The 23,965-nt window shown below is 39.9% G+C and overlaps 1 protein-coding gene and 1 pseudogene across 2 annotated transcripts in view; both read right to left on the bottom strand.

The window, feature by feature from the left end:
* The window catches only part of SEPTIN14 (septin-14), a 72,002-nt gene that overhangs the window by 11,465 nt on the left and 36,572 nt on the right, over window positions 1-23,965 (bottom strand). For both annotated transcript variants that reach the window (XM_071095220.1, XM_071095221.1), the window contains exons 7-9: window positions 17,101-17,197; window positions 5,057-5,225; window positions 2,892-3,024 (exon numbers count right to left, since the gene is read on the bottom strand). In XM_071095220.1, coding sequence (XP_070951321.1) covers window positions 2,892-3,024; window positions 5,057-5,225; window positions 17,101-17,197 — 399 coding nt within the window. The remainder of the gene's footprint in view (window positions 1-2,891; window positions 3,025-5,056; window positions 5,226-17,100; window positions 17,198-23,965) is intronic.
* LOC139362492 (borealin pseudogene) lies at window positions 9,040-12,198 on the bottom strand (annotated as a pseudogene).

Here is a 23,965-nt window from a genome sequence, read left to right as displayed (position 1 = left end):
CTCCTAGGTTCAAGCAATTCTCCTGCCTCAGCCTCCTGAGTAGCTAGGATTACAGGCGCACACCACCACGCCTGGCTAATTTTTGTATTTTCAGTAGAGACAGGGTTTCACCACATTGTCCAGGCTGGTCTTGAACTCCTGACCTGAGGTGATCTGCCTGCCTCGGCCTCCCAAAGTGCTGGGATTACAGGCATGAGCCACCTCGCCCGGCCAGGAGAATACACTTCTAAATGCATTTGAAGAAGACATTATTACTCTGATACTAGAGTCAGAAGAGGACACTATGAGGAAAAAAAAAAAAATTACAGGCCAATATTTGTGATGAGCCAACTAGCAAATCCTCAACAAAATACTAGCAAACTGAATTAGATCACACATTAAATACCAGATGGCCAAGTGGAATTTATTCTTAGAATGCAAGGATGATTCAAATACACAAATCAATAAATGTGACCACATGCAGAAAAACAAAATTAGATCTTATCTCAAACCATATGCAAATCTCAACTCAAAATGGATGAAAGACTTAACTGCTGTAAGGTCTAAAGCTGTACAACTACTTTAAATAATTAGGGATAAGTTCCTTAACTTGGGTCTGAATAATGATTTTTGGGATACAAACTCCAAAGCATAGACAACATAGGCAAAAATGGACAAATAAAATTATTTCAAACTAAAAAGCTCCTGCACAGCCAAAAAAACAATCGACAGAGTAAAGACTCAAACTATGAAATGTGAGAAAATATTTGCAAACTGTACATCTGATAAGGGGTTATCAGATATACAATGACCCCAAATATACAATAGCCCCAAATATACAATAACTCAAACAATTCAATAGTATGAAAACAACCTCATTCCAAAAATGGGCAATGAACCTAAATTATTTTTTTTTTTTTGAGATGGAGTCTCACTCTGTTGCCCAGGCTAGAATGCAGTGATGTGATCTGGGCTCACTGTAACCTCCATCTCCTGGGTTCAAGTGATTCTCCTGCCTCAGCCTCCTGATTAGCTGGGACTACAGGCGTATGCCACCACATCTGGCTAATTTTTGTATTTTTAATAGAGACAGGGTTTCACCATGTTGGTTAGGCTGGTCTTGAACTCCTGACCTCAAATGATCCACCCACCTCCACCTCCCAAAGCGCTGGGATTACAAGCATAAGCCACTGCGCTTGGCTGAACCTGAACATTTTTTAAAGGAAGACATAAAAGGCATATAGGGATACGAAAAAATACTCAATCTCATTAATCATCAGAGAAATGCCAATTTAAACCACAATTAGATGGCACTTCATATCTGTTAGATAAACAGAAAGATACGTGTTTACAAGAATGATTTTATAGAAAGAAAGATGTTTACAAGAATTTTATAAAACGCTGATAAAAAAGTAAATCAGTACAATTATTATGAAAAATATGGGTATTCATTAAACAATTGAAAATAGAATAATCTTATGGTTCAGCAACCCCACTAATAGTCACATACTCAAAGGAAATAAAATCAGTGTGTCAAAGAGATATCTACACTTTCATGTTTATTGCAGCATTAATTGACAATAATCAAGATATGTAATCAACCCTAAGAGAACACATAGTTGAGATATGGAAAATAAACTAATCTCCAGAAAGAAAGAAAAAAGAAGCAGACATACAGGAATAAGGTTCATAACTAAGGGCAGTGAAGTGGGAGAGAAAGAGAAAATTTAAATGGTTGCTTTTGGCTTCTGGTCACTTCCTAGTTTCAGTTTAAGTCTTCATGAGATCCAGCTATGTCTCTTGTCTTTGGATGCCATGACATACCCTTGTATACATCCAAACTTTTTCCTTTATGCCTAAGCTAATGGTTTTTTTTTTTGCTTTGTTTTGTTTTGTTTTGTTTTGTTTTGTTTGAGACAGAGTCTCACTTTATCGCCCAAGCTGGAGTGCAGCAGCGTGATCTCAGCTCACTGCAACCTCCGCCTACTGGGTTCAAGCGATTCTCCTGCCTCAGCCTCCCGAGTAGCTGGAATTACAGGCATGCACCACCATGCCTGGCTAATTTTTATATTTTTAGTTGAGACGGGGTTTCACTGCATTGGCCAGGCTGGTCTCGAACTGCTGACCTTACGGGATGCGCCCACCTTCATCTCCCAAAGTGCTGGGATTATAGGTGTGAGCCACCACACCCGGCGGAATTTTTATTACTTACAATTCAACTGTCTTTGAGTGAGACATCTGGCCTATAGCACCTAATTACCATTTTGCTCTTATGAAAAAGGAAGTTTATGTTCCAATTTACCCAATTAAACTAAATGTTCTTAAACTAAAGCCACCTACACTTGAGAGAAAGAAATTATGGTTTCAAAAATATGCCTTTACCAAAAACATATTTGTGGCAAATAATTAAAACTATATTAATAGCCTTTTTTCCATTTTATTAGAAATGGCATGGAATAACATAAATAAATAATTTACATAATTTACCAACTTAAAATTTTCTCATTAATCAAGGCCAGCACTAGTCAACGTTTGCTTATTTATAAAAGTGAAGGCAATTTTTTAGTGTATTAATAGCATTAGACAGTATAAGACTCTTCTTAGAGTAAATAGCTTGGGTTTGTCACAAATTAAACTTTATGCATGAAAATTTAAATTATAAACAAAATAAATAATTTTTATAAAATTATCTTAAGGGTTATTTAAATAGAAAATTATCTAAATTTTATAGAAAAAAAAACTACAGACTATAATTTCGTAAAGGCCACATTCAAATCTACATGGTAAAAAGCTACTTTTTGAAAAATAGCAAGTATCCTCCAAAAACATCAACTAAACTCCTGAGATTAAAACCTCCAAATTAATAGGGCACCTAAAAATTAATGCAAATTATATCAAATGTCAGTACTGACCTCTTTTTCGGCTTCTTTAAATGTTGCTTCTTTCTCCTTGACTCGCTGCATAAATCTCTGTTTCAACTCTTCTTCTTCCCTCTGACATTGATCATAGAACTCTTGTCTTTTGGCTTCGAAGATTTCTTGAAAACTAAAGAGAAATGTTTTCTTAGTCTTATATTAAAATGAGGTAGGAGAATCGCTTGAACCCAGGAGGCAGAGGTTGCAGTGAATCAAAATCATGCCACTGCACTCCAGCCAGGGAGACAGAGTAAGACTCCATCATTAAAATAAAAAATAAAAAATAAAAAATGCTAGTATAAACATGTAAAAAATATATATTGTATGTTACATCCTATACAAGGAAATTTACCAACATTCTCTCACGTTTAGCAGCACAAAATGGAAATTTCCATATCATAAGATGTAAAAACCAAGGCACAATACTTAAGATCAGAGTATAGAGTACATGTAAAGAATACTAGAAATTTCCACTTATATAAGTAAATTCTTATCCCCACCACTTTCCAGCATATCATACTTCTTCACATCTTTTGACAACAAAATTCAGGGAAACCTCTAATGTATGAGACGATTTTCAAAAATCCTCTAAAACAAAACAAAAAGTCTTTCAAAATATCATTATCATTCATTTAAGATAGTTAAATTTTGGGTGTCTACAAAGACCAATGAATGATATAACTGGATTATATATATCACAGTGCCATACTTTTGCAGCACAAGTCCTATTCTTCCTTTTTTTTTTTTTTTTTTTTTTGAGACAGAGTCTTGCTTTATCGCCCAGGCTGGAGTGCAGTGGCACGCTCTCAGTTCACTGCAACCTCCGCTGCCCAGGTTCAAGCGATTCTCCTGCCTCAGGCTCCCAAGTAGCTGGGATTATGGGTACCCACCAACACACCTGGCTAATTTTTTTTGTTTTTTTTTTTTGTTTTGTTTTTTGTTTTTTGTTTTTTTTGAGACGGAGTCTCGCTCTGCCGCCCAGGCTGGAGTGCAGTGGCCTGATCTCAGCTCACTGCAAGCTCCACCTCCCGGGTTCACGCCATTCTCCTGCCTCAGCCTCCCGAGTAGCTGGGACTACAGGCGCCCGCCACCTCGCCCGGCTGGTTTTTGTATTTTTTAGTAGAGACGGGGTTTCACCGTGTTAGCCAGGATGGTCTCGATCTCCTGACCTCGTGATCCGCCCGTCTCGGCCTCCCAACATGCTGGGATTACAGGCTTGAGCCACCGCGCCCGGCATTTTTTTTGTTTTTTTAGTAGGGACAGGGATTTACCATGTTGGCCAGGCTGATCTTAAACTCCTTGACGTCAGGTAATCCGCCTGTCTCGGTTTCCCAAAGTGCGGGAATTACAGGCGGGAGCCACCACACCCGGCTCTGTTCTTCTTCAAGTTAGAGCAATACACCTGCTCTCAAACTTTTCTCATTTAACTTCCAGGACACTGCACTACTGCTTTTCAGCTGGTTCCTCCATCAAACTCTTCTTGATATCTTTTGTCAAACTTTGCTAATATTTTTCCATTTTTTTCTATTCCTTTTTTTTTTTTTTTTTTTTTTTAGATGGAGTCTTGCTCAGTTGGCCAGGCTGGAGTGCAGTGAGGTGATCTCGACTCACTGCAACCTCTGCCTCCAGGGTTCAAGCAGTTCTCCTGCCTCAGCTTCCCAAGTAGCTGGGATACAGGCGTGCGCCACTACGCCCGGATACGTTTTGTATTTTTCGTAGAGATGCGGTTTCACCATGTTGGCCAGGCTGCTCTCAAATTCCTGCTCAGATGATCCACCCACCTCAGCCTCCCAAAGTGCTGGGATTACAGGCGTGAGCCACCACGCCTGGCCTATCCTTTCTTTCATATAATATAGATACGTTTCATATAAATACAAAAAATACAACAAAATACTGGGTTTTTTCTTCAATACACATTTCAGCATATACACATACTGAATACACATATTTCAACATAAAAATGAGATCTCACATTATATTGTTCCTACTAACTATATCTTCATCAAAAGATGATAAAAAACACCTAACATTCAGGATGTTTTCTTTAGGATGGTTCAAGATGGGAGAAGTATAATTATTCTTATACCCAAATTATTGTACTTTGTGTTTGTAGGGGACTCCTACATTATCCATTTGGTTGTGCTAGCAATATTTGTACTCACCTAACTGGCTGGTTGTCTGGGCCCACATCTGTAAAGCCCATTTTCTCCAGTTTTTGGTACCTATAACACTCATAGTGCTGAGTGTGGGTTTTTTCTTTTAGATTTTCCATATTGGTACAAAGAAGCATATCTCGGAGCTTCACGAAGTCACAGTGATTTTCATTTTCCACTAGTAAAAAAAAAAAAATGAATCAACAACATTCAGTATCAATCCCTGACAATCAGTAAATGTTCATGAATGAATACATGAATACAAAACACATTTAAAATAACATACAACTGAACAATTTAATAGCTATAATTCTTATAACCATGTAAGTGTAGTTGTACTATACATACCAGTCATAGGCAGAGATTATTTATAGGTTAGCAAATTTGCTTTAAATTTATTACCTGAAGAATAAGCAGGAAATAGTGAAATAATATTTTATATGCATATATGCTATAGGTTTTTATTAACAATTATGTTAGTTAAAAACTACCTCTGGGTATTTTGGAGTGCTAACAGAATATGTAATATAACATCACTAGTGTAAATAATTTTATCAGAGTAAATTCTGCTAGCAAAAAGGCCTTCTAATTGTAAATACTTTTGTTATAAAATTACATTTGTATATCATATTTAGGAGACACCGTTAGTCAATATTCAAAACCAATCAACAGATTCACATAGCTGTTCTAATGATACATACAGACTGACAGTGAAGACATGGAAAGATATTCCATGCAATTAGAAACTAAAAGAGGGAGCACAGAGAGCAATACTCCTATCACAGAAGACAGACTTGAAGTCAAAAACTGTAAAATGATATAAAGAAGGTCATCATATCATGATGAAGAGGTCAGTTCATTTAAAAAATAACAATTGTAAATATATATGCACCCAATATCACAGCTTTTAAATATATAAGGCAAATACTAGTAGACCTGAGGGGGAGATAGACTGTATTACAATAATAGTAAGGGACTTACATACCCTACTTTCAGCAATGGACAGATTATCCAGACAGAATATCGGTAAGAAAATGTCAGATTTAAACTACAGTTTAGACCAAATAGGCCTAATGGACATATGTGGAATATTTCATCCAACAGCAAAATAATACACATTTTTCTCAAACAAACACAAGACATTCTTCAGGATAGATTATATGTTAGGCCACAAAGTAAGTCTTAATATATTTTGAAAGATTGAAATAAAAATGTGAGTGCAGATGTCTTTTGACAGACCAATTTCATTCTACTAGGGTACATACCCAGAAGTGGTACTCCTGGATCATATGGTAATACTATTTTTAGATTTTGAGGAACCCTCATATTGTTTCCCAAAATGGCTGTACCAACTTAAATTCCCACCAATGATGTTTAAGAATTCCCTTTTCTCAGCTGGGCACGGTGGCTCGCGCCTGTAATGCCAGCACTTTGGGAGGCCGAGGTGGGCAGATCACGAGGTCAGGAGATCAAGACCATCCTGGCTAACATGGTGAAACCCCATCTCTACTAAAAATGCAAAAAGTTAGCTGGGCGGGGTGGCGGGCGCCTGTAGTCCCAACTACTCGGGAGGCTGAGGCAGGAGAATGGCAGGAACCCGGGAGGCAGAGCTCTCAGTGAGCCGAGATCAGGCCACTGCACTCCGGCCTGGGCTACAGAGTGAGACTCCATCTTAAAAAAAAAAAAAAAGAAGGCCGGGCGCGGTGGCTCAAGCCTGTAATCCCAGCACTTTGGGAGGCCGAGACGGGCGGATCACAAGGTCAGGAGATCGAGACCATCCTGGCTAACATGGTGAAACCCCGTCTCTACTAAAAATACAAAAAAAAACTAGCCGGGCGAGGTGGCGGGCGCCTGTAGTCCCAGCTACTCGGGAGGCTGAGGCAGGAGAATGGCGTAAACCCGGGAGGCGGAGCTTGCAGTGAGCTGAGATCCGGCCACTGCACTCCAGCCTGGGCGACAAAGCGAGGCTCCGTCTCAAAAAAAAAAAAAAAAAAAAAAGAATTCCCTTTTCTCTTGGGAACATATATACACTGTTGGTGGGAATATAAATTAGTTCAGCCATTGTGAAAGTAGTTTGATAATTTCTTTTTTTCTTTTTTATTTTTATTTTTATTTTTATTTTTGAGACAGAGTTTTGCTCCTCACCCAGGCTGGAGGGCAGCAGTGCGATCTCGGCTCACTGCAACCTCCACCTCCTGGGTTCAAGCGATTCTCTGGCCTCAGCCTCTCTAGTAGCTGGGATTACAGACATCCACCACCACGCCGAGCTAATTTTTGTATTTTTAGTAGAGACGAGTTTCACCATGTTGACCAGGACGGTTTCGAACTCCTGACCTCAGGTGATCCGCCCTCCTCAGCCTCCCAAAGTGCTGGGATTACAGGCATGAGCCACCGCACCCGGCCTGACAATTTCTTAAAGAAGTTAAAACAGAACTACCATTTGACCCAGCAATCCCATTACCAGGTTTATACCCAAAGGAAAATATATTGTTCTATCATAAAGACCCAGGCACGTGTATGTTCATCGCAGCACTATTCACAATAACAAAGACACAGAATCAATCTAAATGCCCATCAGTGGTAGACTGGATAGAAAAAAATGTACATATACACCATGGAATACTGCACAGCCTTAAAAAAAAAGAACAAGATTGGGTCCTTTGCAGAAACATGAATGGAGCTGAAGCCATTATCCTAAGTGATGTAAGGCAGGAACAGAAAACCAAATACCACACACTCTCATTTGTAAGTAGGAGATAAATATTGAGAACACATGGACACAAAGAGGGAACAACAGACGCTGGGGCCTCCTTGAGGGTGGAGGATGGGAGGAGAGCGAGGACAGAAAAGCTACTATGGTTACTTTTTTTCTTTTTTCTTTTTTTCTTTCTTTTTTTTTTTTTTTTTTTTGTTAGTATATGCGCTGCTGAAAAAAGCGAGTACTTTTTTTTTTTTTTTGAGATGGAGTCTTGCTCTGCTGTCGAGGCTGGAGTGCAATGGCGCGATCTCGGCTCACTGCAACCTCCGCCTCCTGGGTTCAAGTGATTTCCTGCTTCAGCCTCTCAACTAGCTGGGATTACAGGATCGCGCCACCAAAGTCGGCACATTTTTGTTATTTTTTAGTAGAGATGGGGTTTCGCCATGTTGGTCGGGCTAGTCTTGAACTCCTGACCTCAGGTGATCCACTCGCCTCAGCCTGCCAAAGTGCTGGAATTACAGACTCGAGCCACTGTGTCCGGCCAGTACTATGCTTACTATCTGCGTGATGAAATAATCTGTACACCAAACCCCCATGACATGCAATTTACCTACATAACAAATTTGCACACATACCCCTGAACCTAGAATAAAAATTTTTTTAAAAAAGAATTCTCTCTTCTCCATATGCTTGCCAGCACTGGTGATGGTTTGTCTTTTTGATGATAGTCATTCTAACAGGCATGAGGTGATACTTTATCACGTGTTTAATTCGTGTTTTCCTGATGATTAGAGATGCTCTTTTTTTTTTCATGTTTCTTTTGGCCATTTGTATTTCTTCTTTTGAGAAGAGCCTGTTCAGATCCTTTGCCCATTTTCCCTTGTGTTATTTATTTTCTTGCTATTGATTTGTTAGAGTAATAGCAACAATATTATATATTTGGGACATTAGCCGCTTATCAGATGTATAAGTTGAAAATATTTTTTCCAATCTCCAGGTTGTATCTTCCTGCTATTGTTTCTTTTGGTTTTGTTGCTGGCGTTTTTGAAGTTTTTTGTTTTTTGAGGCGGAGTCTTACTCTGTCACCCAGGCTGGAGTTCAATGGCGTGATCTTGGCTCACTGCAACCTCCGCCTCCCGGGTTCAAGCGATTCTCCTGCCTCAGCCTCCCTCCTGAGTAGCTGGGATTACTGGCACCCACCACCATGCCCAGCTAATTTTTGTATTTTTAGTAGAGACGGGGTTTCACCATGTTGGTCAGGCTGGTCTGAAACTCTTGACCTCAGGTGATTCACCCGTCTCAGCCTCCCAAAGTGCTGGGATTACAAGTGTGAGTCACTGCACCTGAGCAGCTTTTGTTGTAAATCCACTCTCCTGTGGCAGAAGTGCACAGGCCAGGGATCATGAAGACCCTCGAGTCAAACCTGGGTATCAGGCTTCGAGTTGGTTTTACTATGGACACATTCAATCAGCCCAAAGCTGTGGTAACAGTGATGGCACAGCTTGACCTTTCCCTTCCGCCTTTTCCTTGTACAGACTGAGTTCTCTTCTTGGATGGAAGACACCTTTTGACTCTTGCAGTTTGAAGATTCTTATGTTTATTTTCTTCTTCTTCCTCTTCCACTATCATTACATCTATCATTGTATCACCTTTCGTGTTTTAGCAGATTTCAGGGGCGTTTGAATAGCTTCCGTGGTTAGTTTGTTTATTTCAGTGATATCCAGGTCAGCTGTTGCTGCCTCTTCCAAGCCCTGTTTGTTTCCTCCAAGGGAGAAGTAGTCGAGCCATTCATCTTTGCGCAATGCCTTGGGGAACCGCAGGATCTGGATGTTGTAGAGTTTATCCACCTCCTTGAAGAGGTTCTGCCTGTCTGATTCAATTGGCTTGATTCGTATTTCCACTTCACGGTCGAAGTCTTTAAGAAAGGAGGCGAGCTTCCACCTCCCTAAGGAGTTGTTCTTGGCCACACAACTGCTGCCCTCCTAGCAGTCATGGTGTTTGGTGGAGGCTGCAGGGAGTGACGGAGATGGGGCAGGAAGGCAAACTCTCCTCCAATTTTAAATCAAGTTTTACAGTTCTTTGTTTTTTTCCTTTTCTTTTTTTTTTGAGACGGAGTCTTGCTCTGTTGCCCAGGCTGGAGTGCAGTGGTGTGATCTCGGCTCACTGCAACCTCCGCCTCCCAGCTTCAAGTGATTCTCCTGCCTCAGCGTCCCAGGTAGCTGGGACTACAGGCACGCACCACCACGCCTGGCTAACTTTTCTATTTTTTTAGTAGAGAAGGGGTTTTGCCATGTTGTCTAGGCTGGTCTTGAACTCCTGACTTCAGGTGATCTGCCCGCCTCAGCCTCCTAATGTGCTGGGATTACAGGTGTGAGCCACTGCACCCAGCATTTTTTTTTTTTTTTTTTTTTTGAGACGGAGTCTCTCTCTGTCGCCCAGGCTGGAGTGCAGTGGTGTGATCTCGGCTGAGCAACATCCGCCTACCAGGTTCAAGTGATTCTGCTGCCTCACCCTCCTGAGTAGCTGGGATTACAGGCGCCCACCACCACACATGGCTAAGTTTTTGTATTTTTAGTAGAGATGGAGTTTTGCCACGTGGGCCAGGCTGGTCTCAAGCTCCTGGCCTCAAGGGATCCACCCCCCTCAGCCTCCCAAAGTGCTGGGATTACAGGCATGAGCCACCACGCCTGGCCAAGTTTTACAGTTCTTAGTGTGCAGATATTTTACTTCCTTGGTTAGATTTATTCCTAAGCATTTTATATTTCAGCCTTATTCACAATAGCCAAGATATGGCAGCAATCTAATCTAAATGCCCACCAACAAGGTATACAATAAAATACTAAAGATTTTAAAAATATTTTTAAAAACTCACGATTTTAAAAAGAATGAAATCCTGTCATGTGTAAAACATGAATGAAACTGTAGGACATTATGCTAAGAGAAATAAACCAGGCACAGAAGGACAAATATTGTGTAGTCTCACTTATATGTGGTAACTAAAAATATCAATCTCACAGAATTAGAGAGTAGACAGGTGGTGAGTGGAGGAAAGTTGGGAGGCTGAGGGATGGGGAAATGAAAAATATTGATCAAACGGTACAAAGTTGTAGTTAGACTGGAGGAATAAGCTTCAGTGATCTATGGCACTGCATGGTGACTACAGTTAATAATAAGCTATGTATATTTCAAAATTGCTAAAATGGGGAGTGGGGTGGAGCAAGGTAGCTGAATAGAACCCCTCATCAATCATCCCCCTACATAAACACCAAATTGAACAATTATCCATTCAAGAAAGCACCTTCATAAGAATGAAAAATCAGGTGAGCAATCTCAGTACCTGGTTTTAATATTATATCAAGAAAAGAGGCACTGAAGATTGCAGTAAAGAGAGTCTTGCATAGCCTATATCATCTGACATTCATCCCCCAGCAGCACCATACTGAACTGAGAATCTGTGTGCCTTGGGGAGGGAGAGTGAAGTGATTATGGGACTTTGCATTGGAACTCAGTGACTGCCCTATCACAGTGGAACACAACACAGGGCAGAATTCTGCTAGTGCCCACAAAGGGAGCTCTTTTTTTTTTTTTTTTTTTCTTTTTTTAGATGAAGTCTTGCTCTTTCAACCAGGCTGGAGTGCAGTGGCGCGATCTTGGCTCACTGCACCCTCCACTTCCCAGATTCAAGTGATTCTCCTGACTCAGTCTCCCGAGTAGCTGGGACTACAGCTGCACACCACCATGCTCAGCTAATTTTTGTATTTTTAGTTGAGACAGGGTTTCACCATATTGGTCAGGCTGGTCTTGAACTTCTGACCTCAGGTGATCCATTCACCTCGGCCTCCCAAAGTGCTGGGACTACAGGTGTGAGCCACCACTCCCGGCCAAAGGGAGCATTTAACCTAGCTCCCACTAAAGAGGAATCTCCCATGCCAGAGACAGATAGGAACTTCAGTTCCAGCTGCCTCCACCACTAGTTAATTAAAGTGCCCTGAGGTCCTGAATAAATTTGAAAGGCAGTCAGGCCACAAGGTCTGCAGTCCTTAGGCAAATCCAGGTACTGAACTTGCTCAGAGCCAGTGGAATGGGAATGCGTGTGACCCAGCGAGACACCAGGTTTGGTAGCCAAGAAGTGCTTGTATCACACCTCCCCCAACACCAGGCAGTGCAGCTCAAAGAGAGACTCCTTCCACTTGTGGGAAAGAGAAGGAAGATTAGAAGAGAACTGTGTCTTACCACTTGAGTAGCAGCTCAGCCACAGGAAAACACACCACTAAACTGATTCCTGAAACCCCCAATTCCAGGCCCTACTTCCTGGACATTTCTAGACCCACTCTGGGACAGAAGGGAACTTGCTGCACTGAAGAGATGGACCCAGCCTGGCAGGACTCACCACCTGCTGATTAAAGAGCCCTTGGGCCTTAAACATCAGTAGTAGCAAGGCAGTAGTTGCCATGGGCCTTGGACAGGACCCAGTAATTTGCTGGCTTCATATGTGACCCAGCACAGTACCAGCTGTGGTGGCCACAGAAGTGACTATGTCACCCTTCCCTCAACTCCAAGCAATCTAGCATAGAGAGACTCCTTCAGTTTGGGAGAAAGTGAGAAAAGAGTTTGAGAGATTCTGCCTAATAATCCAGGGAATTCTCCCGGATATTATCCAAGACCACTGTGGCAGTATGAGTCTGCTAGAATCAGAGTGTTACTGGGCTTAGGGTACTCCCTAGTAAATTCCCTTTGAATACTTAGAAAACCTTCTCAAGAAGAATAGAGCACAATTGAGCCCAGACTGCAAAGATTACAATAAATATCTAACTCTTCAATGCCCAGACATAGATGAACATTGACAAGCATCAAGACCATCCTAGAAAACATGACCTCACCAAATGAACCAAATAAGCCACTAATGACCAATCCCAATCACATATCTCAGGACAGAGATATGTAACCTTTCAGAGAACTCAAAATAGCTGTTTTAAAAGAGCTCAATGAAATTCAAGACAACACAGAGAAGAAATTCAGAATTCTATTAGCATTATTATATGCCAAGAGTGAACAATCTGAAAAAGAAATAAAAACTAATCCAATTTATGATAGCTATAAAATACCTAGAAATAAACATAACCAAAGAAATGAAAAATCTCTACAATGAAAACTATAAAATAATGATGCAAGAAATTGAAAAGGACACAAAACAATGGAAACATAGTTCATGTTCATGGATTGGAAGAATCAATAATAATGTTAAAATGTTCATACTACCCAAAGAAGTCTACAGATTCAATGCAATCCCTATCAAAACACCAATGATATTCTTCATAGAAAAAGAAAAAACAATTCTAAGATGTATATGAAACAAAAAAAATACTTAAAGCAATTCTGGGCAAAAATAACAACACTGGAGGAATCGCATTACCCAACTTCAAAATATACTACAAAGCTATAATAAGTGAAACTGCATGGAATCTGTGTAAAAACAGACACATAGACCAATGGAACAGAGTACAGAACCTAGAAATAAATCCACACAGCCACAGAGAACTCATTTTCAACCAAGGTGCCAAGCACATACACTGAGGAAAGGATAAGCGCTTCAATAAATGGTGTTAGGAAAACTGGATATCCATTTGCAGAAGAAAGAAACTAGACTTTTATCTCTCACCACATATAAAAAATCAAATCAAAATGGATTAAAGACTTAAACCTAAGACCTCAAACTATGAAATTACTGCAAAAAACATTGGGGAAACTCTTTAAGACATTTAGTGAGTAATACCTCACAAGCACAGGCAATCAAAGCAAAAATAGAAAAATGGGATCACCTCAAGTTAAAAAGCTTCTGCAAAACAAAGGAAACCATCAACAAAGTGAAGAGACCACCTACACAATGAGAAAATATTTGCAAACTATTTATCTAACAAGAGATTAATAACCAGAATATACTTAAGAAGTTCAAACAACTCAATAGGAAAAAAATCTAATAATTTAATTTAAAATGGGCAAAAGATCTGAATATACATTTTTCCAAAGAAGACATACATACATCTTTTGTCTTATTGATAATAACTGTTTTAACATGTGTGAAGTAACTGCTCATTGTGGGGTTTTTTTAAATGCCAAATAAGCAAATGAAAAGGTTTTCAGCATCAATGATTACCAGAGAAAGGCAAATAAAAACTACAATGAGATATCATCTCACTCCAGTTAAAAAAGCTTTTATTTAAAAGACAGGCAGTAACAAATGCTGATGAGGATGTGGAGAAAAAGGAATCCTTGTACACTGTTGGTAGGAAAGTCAATCAGTACAGTCTCTGTGGAAAACAGTATGGAGTTTCCTCAAAAAACTAAAAATAGAACTATCATATGATCCAGCAATCTCACTAGTAGGTGTATACCCAGAAGAAAGGAAAGTAGTATATCAAAGATGTTATACTACAGCATGTTTCTTACAGCACTATTCACAATGGCCAAGATTTGGAAGCAACCTAAGTATCCATCATGAGATGAATGAATAAAGTAAATGTGGTACATATACATGATGGAGTACTATTCAGTCATAAAAAATAATGAGATCCTGTCATTTGCAACAACATGGATGGAACCGAGGACATTGTGTTAAGTGAAATAAGCAAGACACAGGAAGGCAAACTTCACATGTTTTCACTCATTTGTGAAGCTAAAAATTAAAACAATTGAACCCCTGAGGGTAAAGAGTGGAATATTGATTACCAGGAGCTAGGAAAGGATTGGGGAGGGAGAGAAGTGGGGATGGTTGATGGGTACAAATATATAAATAGAATGAATAAGATCTAGTATTTGACAGCATAAAAGGGTGACTACAGTCAACAATAATTTACTGTACATTTTAGAATAACTAAAAGAGTATAACTGGATTGTTCGTGACACAAAGAAAGGATAAATGCTTGAGTTGATGGGTACTCTATTTACCCTGATGTGATTACTGCACATTTAATGCCAGTATCAAATATCTCATGCACCCTATAAATACATATACCTACTAGGTCTCCATAAAAATTAAAAATTAAAAAACACAGGCCTGGTACAGTGGCTCATGCCTGTAATCCTAGCATTTTGGGAGGCTGCAGCGGGCAGATCACCTGAGGTCAGGAGCAAGAGACTAGCCTGACCAACAAGTCAAAACCCTGTCTCTACTAAAAATAAAAAAAAAATTACCCAGGCATGGTGGTGTGTGCCTGTAATCCCAGCTACTTGGGAGGCTGAGGAAGGAGAATTGCTTGAATCCAGGAGGCAGAGGTTGTAGTGAGCTGAGATCACACTATTGCACTCCAGCCTGGGTAACAAGAGCTAAACTCCATCTCAAAAAAATAAATTAATTAATTAATTAAAAACACAATAAGCTGTTACTTCCCCCATGCTAAAATGGCTATTATCAATAAGACAAACAAGTGCTGGTGAGGACATGGAAAAAAGAGAACCCTTGTACACTGTTCGTGGCAATGTCAATTAGGATAGCAGTAAATTAGGATAGAAAAACAGTATGGAGTTTCTTCAAAAAATTAAAAATAAAACAACTAACATATGATTCAGCCATCTCACTACTGGATATATTACCTCCCAAAAATGAAGTCAGTATGTCAGAGAGATACCTACACTACCATTATTCACAAGAGCCAAGATATGGAAGCAATCTAAGTGTCCATGAAAAGATGAATGAAGAAAATAAGTGTGGCATACATATGCAATGGAATACTATTCAGCCTTAAAAATCAGGAAATCCTATCATTTGCAGCAATATGGATGGAACTGGAGGACTTTACACCAAGTGAGTATGCCAAGCACAGAAAGACAAATAGTAAATGATCTCACTCATAGTAAAAGTTAAACTTGTAGAAACAGAGAGTAGAATGGTGCTTACTTGAGTTAGGTAGAGGGTATGGTAGGAGAGATGTTGGTCAAAGGATACAAAATTTTAGTTAGATAAGAAAAAGTTAAAGAGATCTATTGTACAACATAATGACTATGTTAATAACAATATTTTATATTCTTGAAAATTACTAAGATAGATGTTAAGTTTTCATCGCAAAAATAATTGAGATAACACGTTAATTATATCAATTTAGCCATTCCACAATGTATATGTATTTCAAAACATCATGTTGTACATAAGTACATACAATTTTATTTGTCAATTAAGATTAATTAATTAATGAAAAATAATTTGTATGGGTCTCCTGTGTTTATCACGTCCAGAAGATTGACCACAATATATGTTTTATTGTGATTAATACTGTGACCAAATTTTACACATCAACATATAGTATAGATATATACTTCATAACATATGCTAGTATGTAATACAACATAATAAATATTAAAACATTAAGTTTTAAGTATGTTTAACAAATTTTAAAATATCTAATATGTCAATTTTAAAAAAACATCATTTGGGGCTGGGCATGCCTGTAATCCCCGCACTTTGGGAGGCCAAGGCAGGTGGATCACCTGAGATCAGGAGTTCGAGATCAGCCTGGCTAATATGGTGAAACCCCGTCTCTACTAAAAATACAAAATTCAGCTGGGTGTGGTGATGAGCGCATGTAATCCCAGCTACTTGGAAGGCAGAGGCAGGAGACTAGCTGGAACCCAGGAGGCGGAGGTTGCAGTGAGCCAAGATCATGCCACTGCACTCCAGCCTGGGCAACAAGAGTGAAACTCTGTCTTAAAAAGCAAACAAACAAACAAACAAAAAACATCATTTGGAAACCAGCACAAGTAGAAATCTTCCATTCCCCAATAATTAGTACCGCAAGTATATGAACAAGACAATAAATTACTGCTTACTACACTATTCTAACTTAGTATGATGCTAAATAACAATATAAATGTCAAAGGTATAATCTTTAGCCAAAGGTAAATTGTACTTTCTTGTTTTAAAAAGTTTATCACTCTTTTTTCTAGTGATCAATTTAAAATGGTTTCTACATTAGATAGTAATGAGTTTATGTAACATGTCTACACACTAGTATTTTTGCTTCCATTTTGTTTAAAGTGCTTTCCAGCATTCTCAATGTCATAATTGATACAAATAATATGTACATTGCGCATTGGGAGCACTGGGATAAACAAAGAGGTTCTTCCCAGACTCTGTAGATTTTGGCTTAAAGCAGCGTTCAGCAAACTTCTATGAGAATGAATCACGGTCAAAGTAAGCATTAGTTTAAATAAAACAGAGTTTGTGTTCCTCATTAGTAACCGCTAACTTACAGATTACAAGAGTTACCAACATTAACTCAAGTTAAAATGTTATTTTGAGACTACGAGTGATACACATATATTTAATTTAATCATTCCAAAGCCTGCCCTCTTTTATATTTACCTTGCAAAACTCCCCAAGGGTAGTGACGGCCTCTGACCATCCTTTTTCCAACTTTCACTTCATCCATACTCCCCACCACAGCAAAGGGTAACAGCGCCTAGAGAACAAGAATGACATGAATTGAATTCTCTAGCACCAATAGAGTTTTACTCTATTACTCTCACTCCTGTTATAAAAATGACAGGCCGGGCGTAGTGGCTCACGCCTGTAATCCCAGCACTTTGGGAGGCCAAGGCAGGTGGATCACGAGGTCAGAAGATCGAGACCATTCTGGCTAAACAGTGAAACCCCGTCTCTACTAAAAATACAAAAAATTAGCCAGGCGTGGTGGTGGGCGCTATAGTCCCAGCTACTCGGGAGGCTGAGGCAGGAGAATGGTGTGAACCCGGGAGATGGAGCTTGCAGTGAGCTGAGATCACACCACTGCACTCCAGCCTGGGCAACAGAGCAAGACTCCATCTCAAAAAAAAAAAAAAAAAAAAAAAAAGACAGAGATGAAGATATTGTAATACATTTAATTAGACAGGGATCTACCCTGCATCTCATTTTAAGACTTGACAGGATGCACTAATCGGTTTCTGTCAGCATCAGTCTCAGGCTGTGCACACAATTGGAAACTGTCTACTGAGCAGAGCCTAAAGCAAAGTATCCTGCTATGGGAAACACAGAGAAAAAAGATTTTTAGTAGACATCACTTTTCTCACATTTTGGGAGGCCAAGGTGGGCAGATCACCTGAGGTCAGGAGTTTGAGACCAGCCTTGCCAACATGGTGAAACCCTGTCTCTACTAAAAATACAGAAATTAGCTGGGCGTGGTGGCAGGCACATGTAATCCCAGCTACTTGGGAGGCTGAGGCAGGAGAATTGCTTGAATCCAGAGGTGGAGGTTGCAGTGAACTGAGATTGTGCCATTGCACTTCGGCCTGAGCAACAAGAGTGAGACTCCATCTTAAAAAAAAAAAAGAAAGTTATCATCTTTCAAATGTAAGCTAATATTTCAGGTATTTACTAGCATAAAATATTTACACAAATAGAGTTTAGTCATCTTTACTACTGCCCTCCAAAACCGGAGACAATACAGCATTCCATATCCAACCCCCATCTACCTGTTTTTGAGGCTAAGTCCTTGGCAAGTTCATTTGAGAGTTGGAGGCTCCCTTTTACCACTCAAGACCTACTTGTGAAATAGGGGCCCTGCCTTGGATGCAGCAAACAGAGAAGATGGGGGCCCTGACCATCCTTGTCTAGTTCATGAGGCAGTGGTTCATTGTGTGGGGAAGTAATCCAAAGAACCTCAGACTGCTGCTCCTCCTCAGTGAGCTCTCAGTTACCAGTGGGTGCCTGAAACTTCAGAGGAGGGGGTAATATGCCATTGTTTCCACCCACAATTCCAGAACCTGCCTCAGAGATTTTGCCTTGGAGGAGAAACAGGCCATGAAACAGAGAAAACCCATCCAAAAATTTATATGCAATCCCAAGGGACCTGAATAGCCAAAAAAATATTGAAAAGAAAGACCAAAGTTAGAGGTCTCACACTTCTAGAATTCAGAACATATTACAAAGCTATAGTAATCAAAATAGTTTGGAAGTAGCATAAAGACAGACATGTAGACCAATGGAATCAAATACAGAGTACAGAGTTAATACTTCCTAACCTATTCTTCTGTTGATGGACATTTGGGTTGCTTCCATCTCTCAGCTACTGTGGATAATAATGCAATTTATATGGCTTTACAAATATCTAAGTAAGACTCTGCTTTCAAAACTTTGAGATATATACCCAGAAAGAGGATTGTTAGATCATATGGTAATTTTATTTTCAATTTTGGACAAACCACCTCTATTAGTCTGTTTTCATGCTACTGATAGCATGGGAAGAAAAAGAGGTTTAAATGGACTTACAGTTCCACATGGCTGGGGAGGCCTTAGAAGCATGGTGGGAGGTGAAAGGCATTTCTTACATGGCAGCAGCAAGAGAAAATTAGGAAGAAGCAAAAGCAGAAACCCTTGATAAATGCATCAGATCTTGTGAGACTTATTCACTATCACAAAATAGCATGAGAAAGACCAGCCCCCATAATTCAATTACCTTCCCCTGGGTCCCTCCCAAATCTTGTGGGAATTCTGGGAGATATAATTAAAGCTGAGATTTGGGTGGAGACACAGCCAAACCATATCACCACCATACTGTTTTTCATAGTGGTTCTAGATGAGAAAAATGACAAAACTCTATTGAAAAAATCAGGGACTATCTAAATAAATGGAGAGACATTCCAGGTACATGGGTAGAAAGACTCAATATTGTCAAGATGTCAATTTTCTATAACTTAACTTATGGATTCACCACAATCCCAATCAAAAATTCACCAAATTATTTTGTGAATAATAACAACTAACTCCAAAATTTATATGAAAAGGCAAAAAACAAAAACAAAAACAAAAAAAAACTAGAATAGCCAACACAATATTGAGGAAGAACAAAGTTGGAAGACATACTATTCAACCTCAGGATTTACTACAAAGCCATAGTAATCAAAACAGCATGGCATGGGCAAAATAATACATAAACAGATCAATAGAACAGAGTAGAGAGCCCAGAAATATGCCTACACAAATATAGTTAACTGATATTTGATAAAGAAGCAATGGGAATTCAATGTGGACAAGCTAATTCTTTTCAACAAACGGTGCTGGAACTGAATACTCACATGCAAAAATGAGAATCTATAAACAGACATTAAGCATAAAATGATAAAATTCCTAGAAGATAACGTAGAGTCCTAATTAGGGAAGGGCAGTCAGGCTGGTGGGAGCAGGGGAAACCAAAAAAAAAAAAAAAAAAAAAGAAGCAGATAAGCTACAAGTCTGCCTTTCTTCATAATCCAGAACACACAGCCCTCCTGCACAAACAACTCACAATCTTCCTGTGCCTGGCTACCAGCAGACCCTCGGCTGATACAAAATATTGCAAGTTAGCTCACTGCACTGACAGCGGCAGGAGGCAGACAAATGCCTAGGCAGAGAGGGGCAAGTCCCCAGGGAAACCCCACCTCCAAGCCAAGGACAGTTTAAAGCCTGAAAGCCAAGCTACAAGTCAAATTCACAGACTGGACTAAGAAGCTGTCATCCTGCTTGGTGCTCTTTCCTCTGACTGATCCCCACCCTTCACCTGGTTTACATACATCTACACTTCCTAATTGTTGTTTTTTTGTTTTGTTTTGTTTTGTTTGAGACTGAGTCTTGCTCAGTTGCCCAGGCTGGAGTGCAGTGGCCCGATCTCGCTCACTGCAAGCTCTGCCTCCCGGGTTCACACCATTCTCCTGCCTCAGCCTCCCAAGTAGCTGGGACTATAGGCACCAGCCGCCATGCCCGGCTAATTTTTTGCATTTTTAGTAGAGACAGGGTTTCACCGTGTTAGCCAGGATGGTCTTGATCTCCTGACCTCATGATCCGCCCGCCTCGGCCTCCCAAAGTGCTGGGATTACAGGCATGAGCCACTGCGACCGGCCAATTGTTTTTTTTTTTTTACATTGTTGTGCCTACCTTTGGGTCATGCCTTTGTTTTAACCTTTCTGCATATTCACAAACCAATCAGCAAGCACTCCCCTATTCTGAGCCCATAAAAGCCCTGGGCTTAGCCACACGAGGAGAGAAACCACCCCCAGGTCCCCTCTCCACTGAGAGCTGTTCCATCACTCAATAAAATTTTTCTCTGCCTTCCTCATCCTTCAACTGTTAGGGTATCCTCATTCTTCTTGGATGTGGGAAAAGAGCTCGTGAACCCCCAATCTCAGGTAGAAGCTATAACACAGGCAGGCTGGGGCATGCTGGTCCAGCCGTAGGCCCAGCCACTGTGCAAGTCAGACTGGGCCAAGTGTATTGGAAGCCGCCTGTGTGGCAGGTAGCATGCCCAAGCAAGGCCTAGGTGGGGGTGTCACTGGCTGGAGGTCTCTGGCTGGCAAGATGACTGAGAAGAATCCTGCTTCACAACCTTGGCATTATCAGCACTACACAAAGCCCTCATCAGCCTCTACAGCCTAAGAACTAGCCTATAAAATCTCGAGCAATCCTTTGTTTGTAGTCAGCTTCTTTCTTGCAAGCTGCCTTTTGCCCCCCTAGCAATGTATTTTCCTACTTTGTTTAATAAATCTACCTTCCCTACCTACAACAAGGTAAATTCTTTTTTTTTTTTTTTTTTTTTTGAGAGAGAGTTTCACTCTGTCACCCAGGCTGGAGTGCAGTGGTGCAATCCTGGCTCACTGCAATTTCTGCCTGAACAAGGTAAATTCTTTTATGCCTGTGCCACCAATCCAGATAGTCATCACTCCCTCACAACAGATAACATAAAAGGAAATGCAAGTGACTTTGGATTTAGCAATGACTTCATCGATGTAACACTGAAAACATCATCAATGAATGGAAAGAATCAATGAGTTGAACTTCATTAAAACTAAAACTTTTGCTAGCAAAAGATACCGCTACAGATAACAAGATAAGCCACAGACTGAGAGAAAATCTTTGCAAAACACACACTTGATAAAGGACTGATGTTCAAAATATACAAAGAACTCTTAAAACCCAACAACAAGAAAATGAACAACTCAACTAAAAATGAGCACAAGATCCAAATAGCCACGTCAACAAAAAAGATATTCAGTTAAGAAATTAGCATGTAAAAAAGAAGATCAACATCATACATCCTCAAGGAATTGCAAATTAGAAGAAAAATACATGATACTACACAATTACTAAATTTCCACCCACTGAATCTAAAATAAAAGTTAGAAATTTTTTTTAGGCCGAGCACAGTGGCTCACATCTGTAATCCCAGCACTTTGGAAGGCTGAGGTGGTTGGATCACCAGAGGTCAGGAGTTCAAGACCAGCCTGGCCAACATGGTGAAATCCCATCTCTACTAAAAATACAAAAAAAATTAGCCAGGCATGGTGGTGTGCACCTGTAATCCCAGATACCTGGGAGGCTGAGGCAGGAGAATTGTTTGAACCCGGCAGGTGGAGGTTGCAGTGAGCCAAGATCATGCCACTGCACTACAGCCTGGGTAACAAGAATGAGACTCCATTTCAAAAAAAAAAAAAATTAAATTTCCAAAATCCAAAAACTGACAACACCAAATCCTGGGAAAGATACAGAGCAGCAGGAACTATCACTCATTGCCTGTGGGAATGCAAAATGGCATAGCCACGTTGTAAGATTGTTGGGCAGTTTCTTTCAAAACTAAATGTATTTTTACCATATGATCCAGAAGTGCACTCATCAGTATTTATCCAAATAAGTTGAAAACGTGCGTCTGTACAAAAGCCCGCACACAAATGTTTATAGCAACTTTGTTCATAATTGCTAAACTTAAAAGCATCCAAGATGTCCTTCAATTGGTGAGTGGATAAACAATCTGTGGCATACCTAAACATGAAATATTATTCAATGACAACAAGAAATCAGCTACCAAGCCACAAAAAAAGACACAGAGAAAACTCAAATACATATTTCTAAGTGGATGAAGCCAATCCGAAAGTTTTACACGAACTATGATTCCAATTATATGATATTCCCAAAATAAAAAATTATGGAGAGTAAAAAGATCAATAGTTGCCAAGGATAAAGGGAAGAGGAGGAGACAGAAATGAATAGGTCAAGTACAGGTGATATTTAGGGCAGTGAAACTACGGTGAATGTTACTGTAGTATGGGATAGAGGTCACTAGACATCTGTTCAAACCCATACAATGTTCAACACGAACACTGAAGACTTGTCAGATACGAACTTGAGTTTACAACTTAGCAGTATTGCCTCAGCAAGTGTAACAAATGTACCACACTTAAGGCAGGATGTTAATAATAGAAGAAAATCAAGGAAGGGCCTTAAGATCTCTGTTCTTTCCACTCAATTTTTCTACAAATGTAAAACTACTCAAAAAACAAATAAAAGTATTTTACATTTAAAAAGAAGGACGGGACCAGTCGTGTGGCTCACACCTGTAATCCCAGCACTTTAGGAGGCCGAGGCGGGTGGATCATTTGAGGTCAGGAGTTTGAGACCAGCTTGGCCAATGTGGTGAGACCCCATCTCTACTAAAAATACAAAAATTAGCCAGGCATGGTGGTGGGTGCCTGTAATTCCAGCTATTCAGGAAGGTGAGGCAGGAGAATTGCCTGAACCCTGGAGGCAGAGGTTGCAGTGAGCCGAGATCATGCCACTGCACTCCAGCCTGGGCGAGAAAGTAAGACTCCAACTCACAGAAAAAAAAAAAAAAAAAAAAAGAAGGATGGAAGTTGGGATGAAATAAAATTATAAGGAGATTCCAATAAAGGCTAAATTGTAGTCCAACTAGTTTGCAAGACAGAAACAAATAATAAGAAAACTGGGAGGAGGCATCCTGGGGTTGCAACAAATGTCAAACACTGACTTCAGAAATCATTCCTTAAAAGGAGACAATTTGATAGAATTCATTTACAGAACAATATCTTTAACAGGGCAGTGCTGCAAACAATTGAGCAATCAGCTGGCAATTAGTGGAGCTTATCAGCTGGGTACAATCACGTGAAAAGAGAGAGGGCAACCAAAACCATTTCATTCAGTGCGGCTATGGGCCTGCCTAAAACTGCACCTTAACGAGGAGCAACATCAGAAGCTTAACATTGTAGGAGGAGAAACAGACTTTACTCAAACAATTCTGCCAGTTACTGAACAAATACATAACAATAACAAGCTTTAGGGGAGGAGATAGAACTCCTATCCCAAGTTGTTACAATGCATTATCTAAAATACCCCATTTGTAACAAAACGTTACACAGAATGTATAAAATAAAATATACCCCTAAAAAAGAAAGAAAGAAAGAGGTCAACA

This window comes from Macaca nemestrina, chromosome 4, assembly GCF_043159975.1.
Source record: "Macaca nemestrina isolate mMacNem1 chromosome 4, mMacNem.hap1, whole genome shotgun sequence".
Lineage (NCBI taxonomy): Eukaryota > Metazoa > Chordata > Mammalia > Primates > Cercopithecidae > Macaca > Macaca nemestrina.
This window is presented reverse-complemented; position numbering and strand designations above follow the sequence as displayed.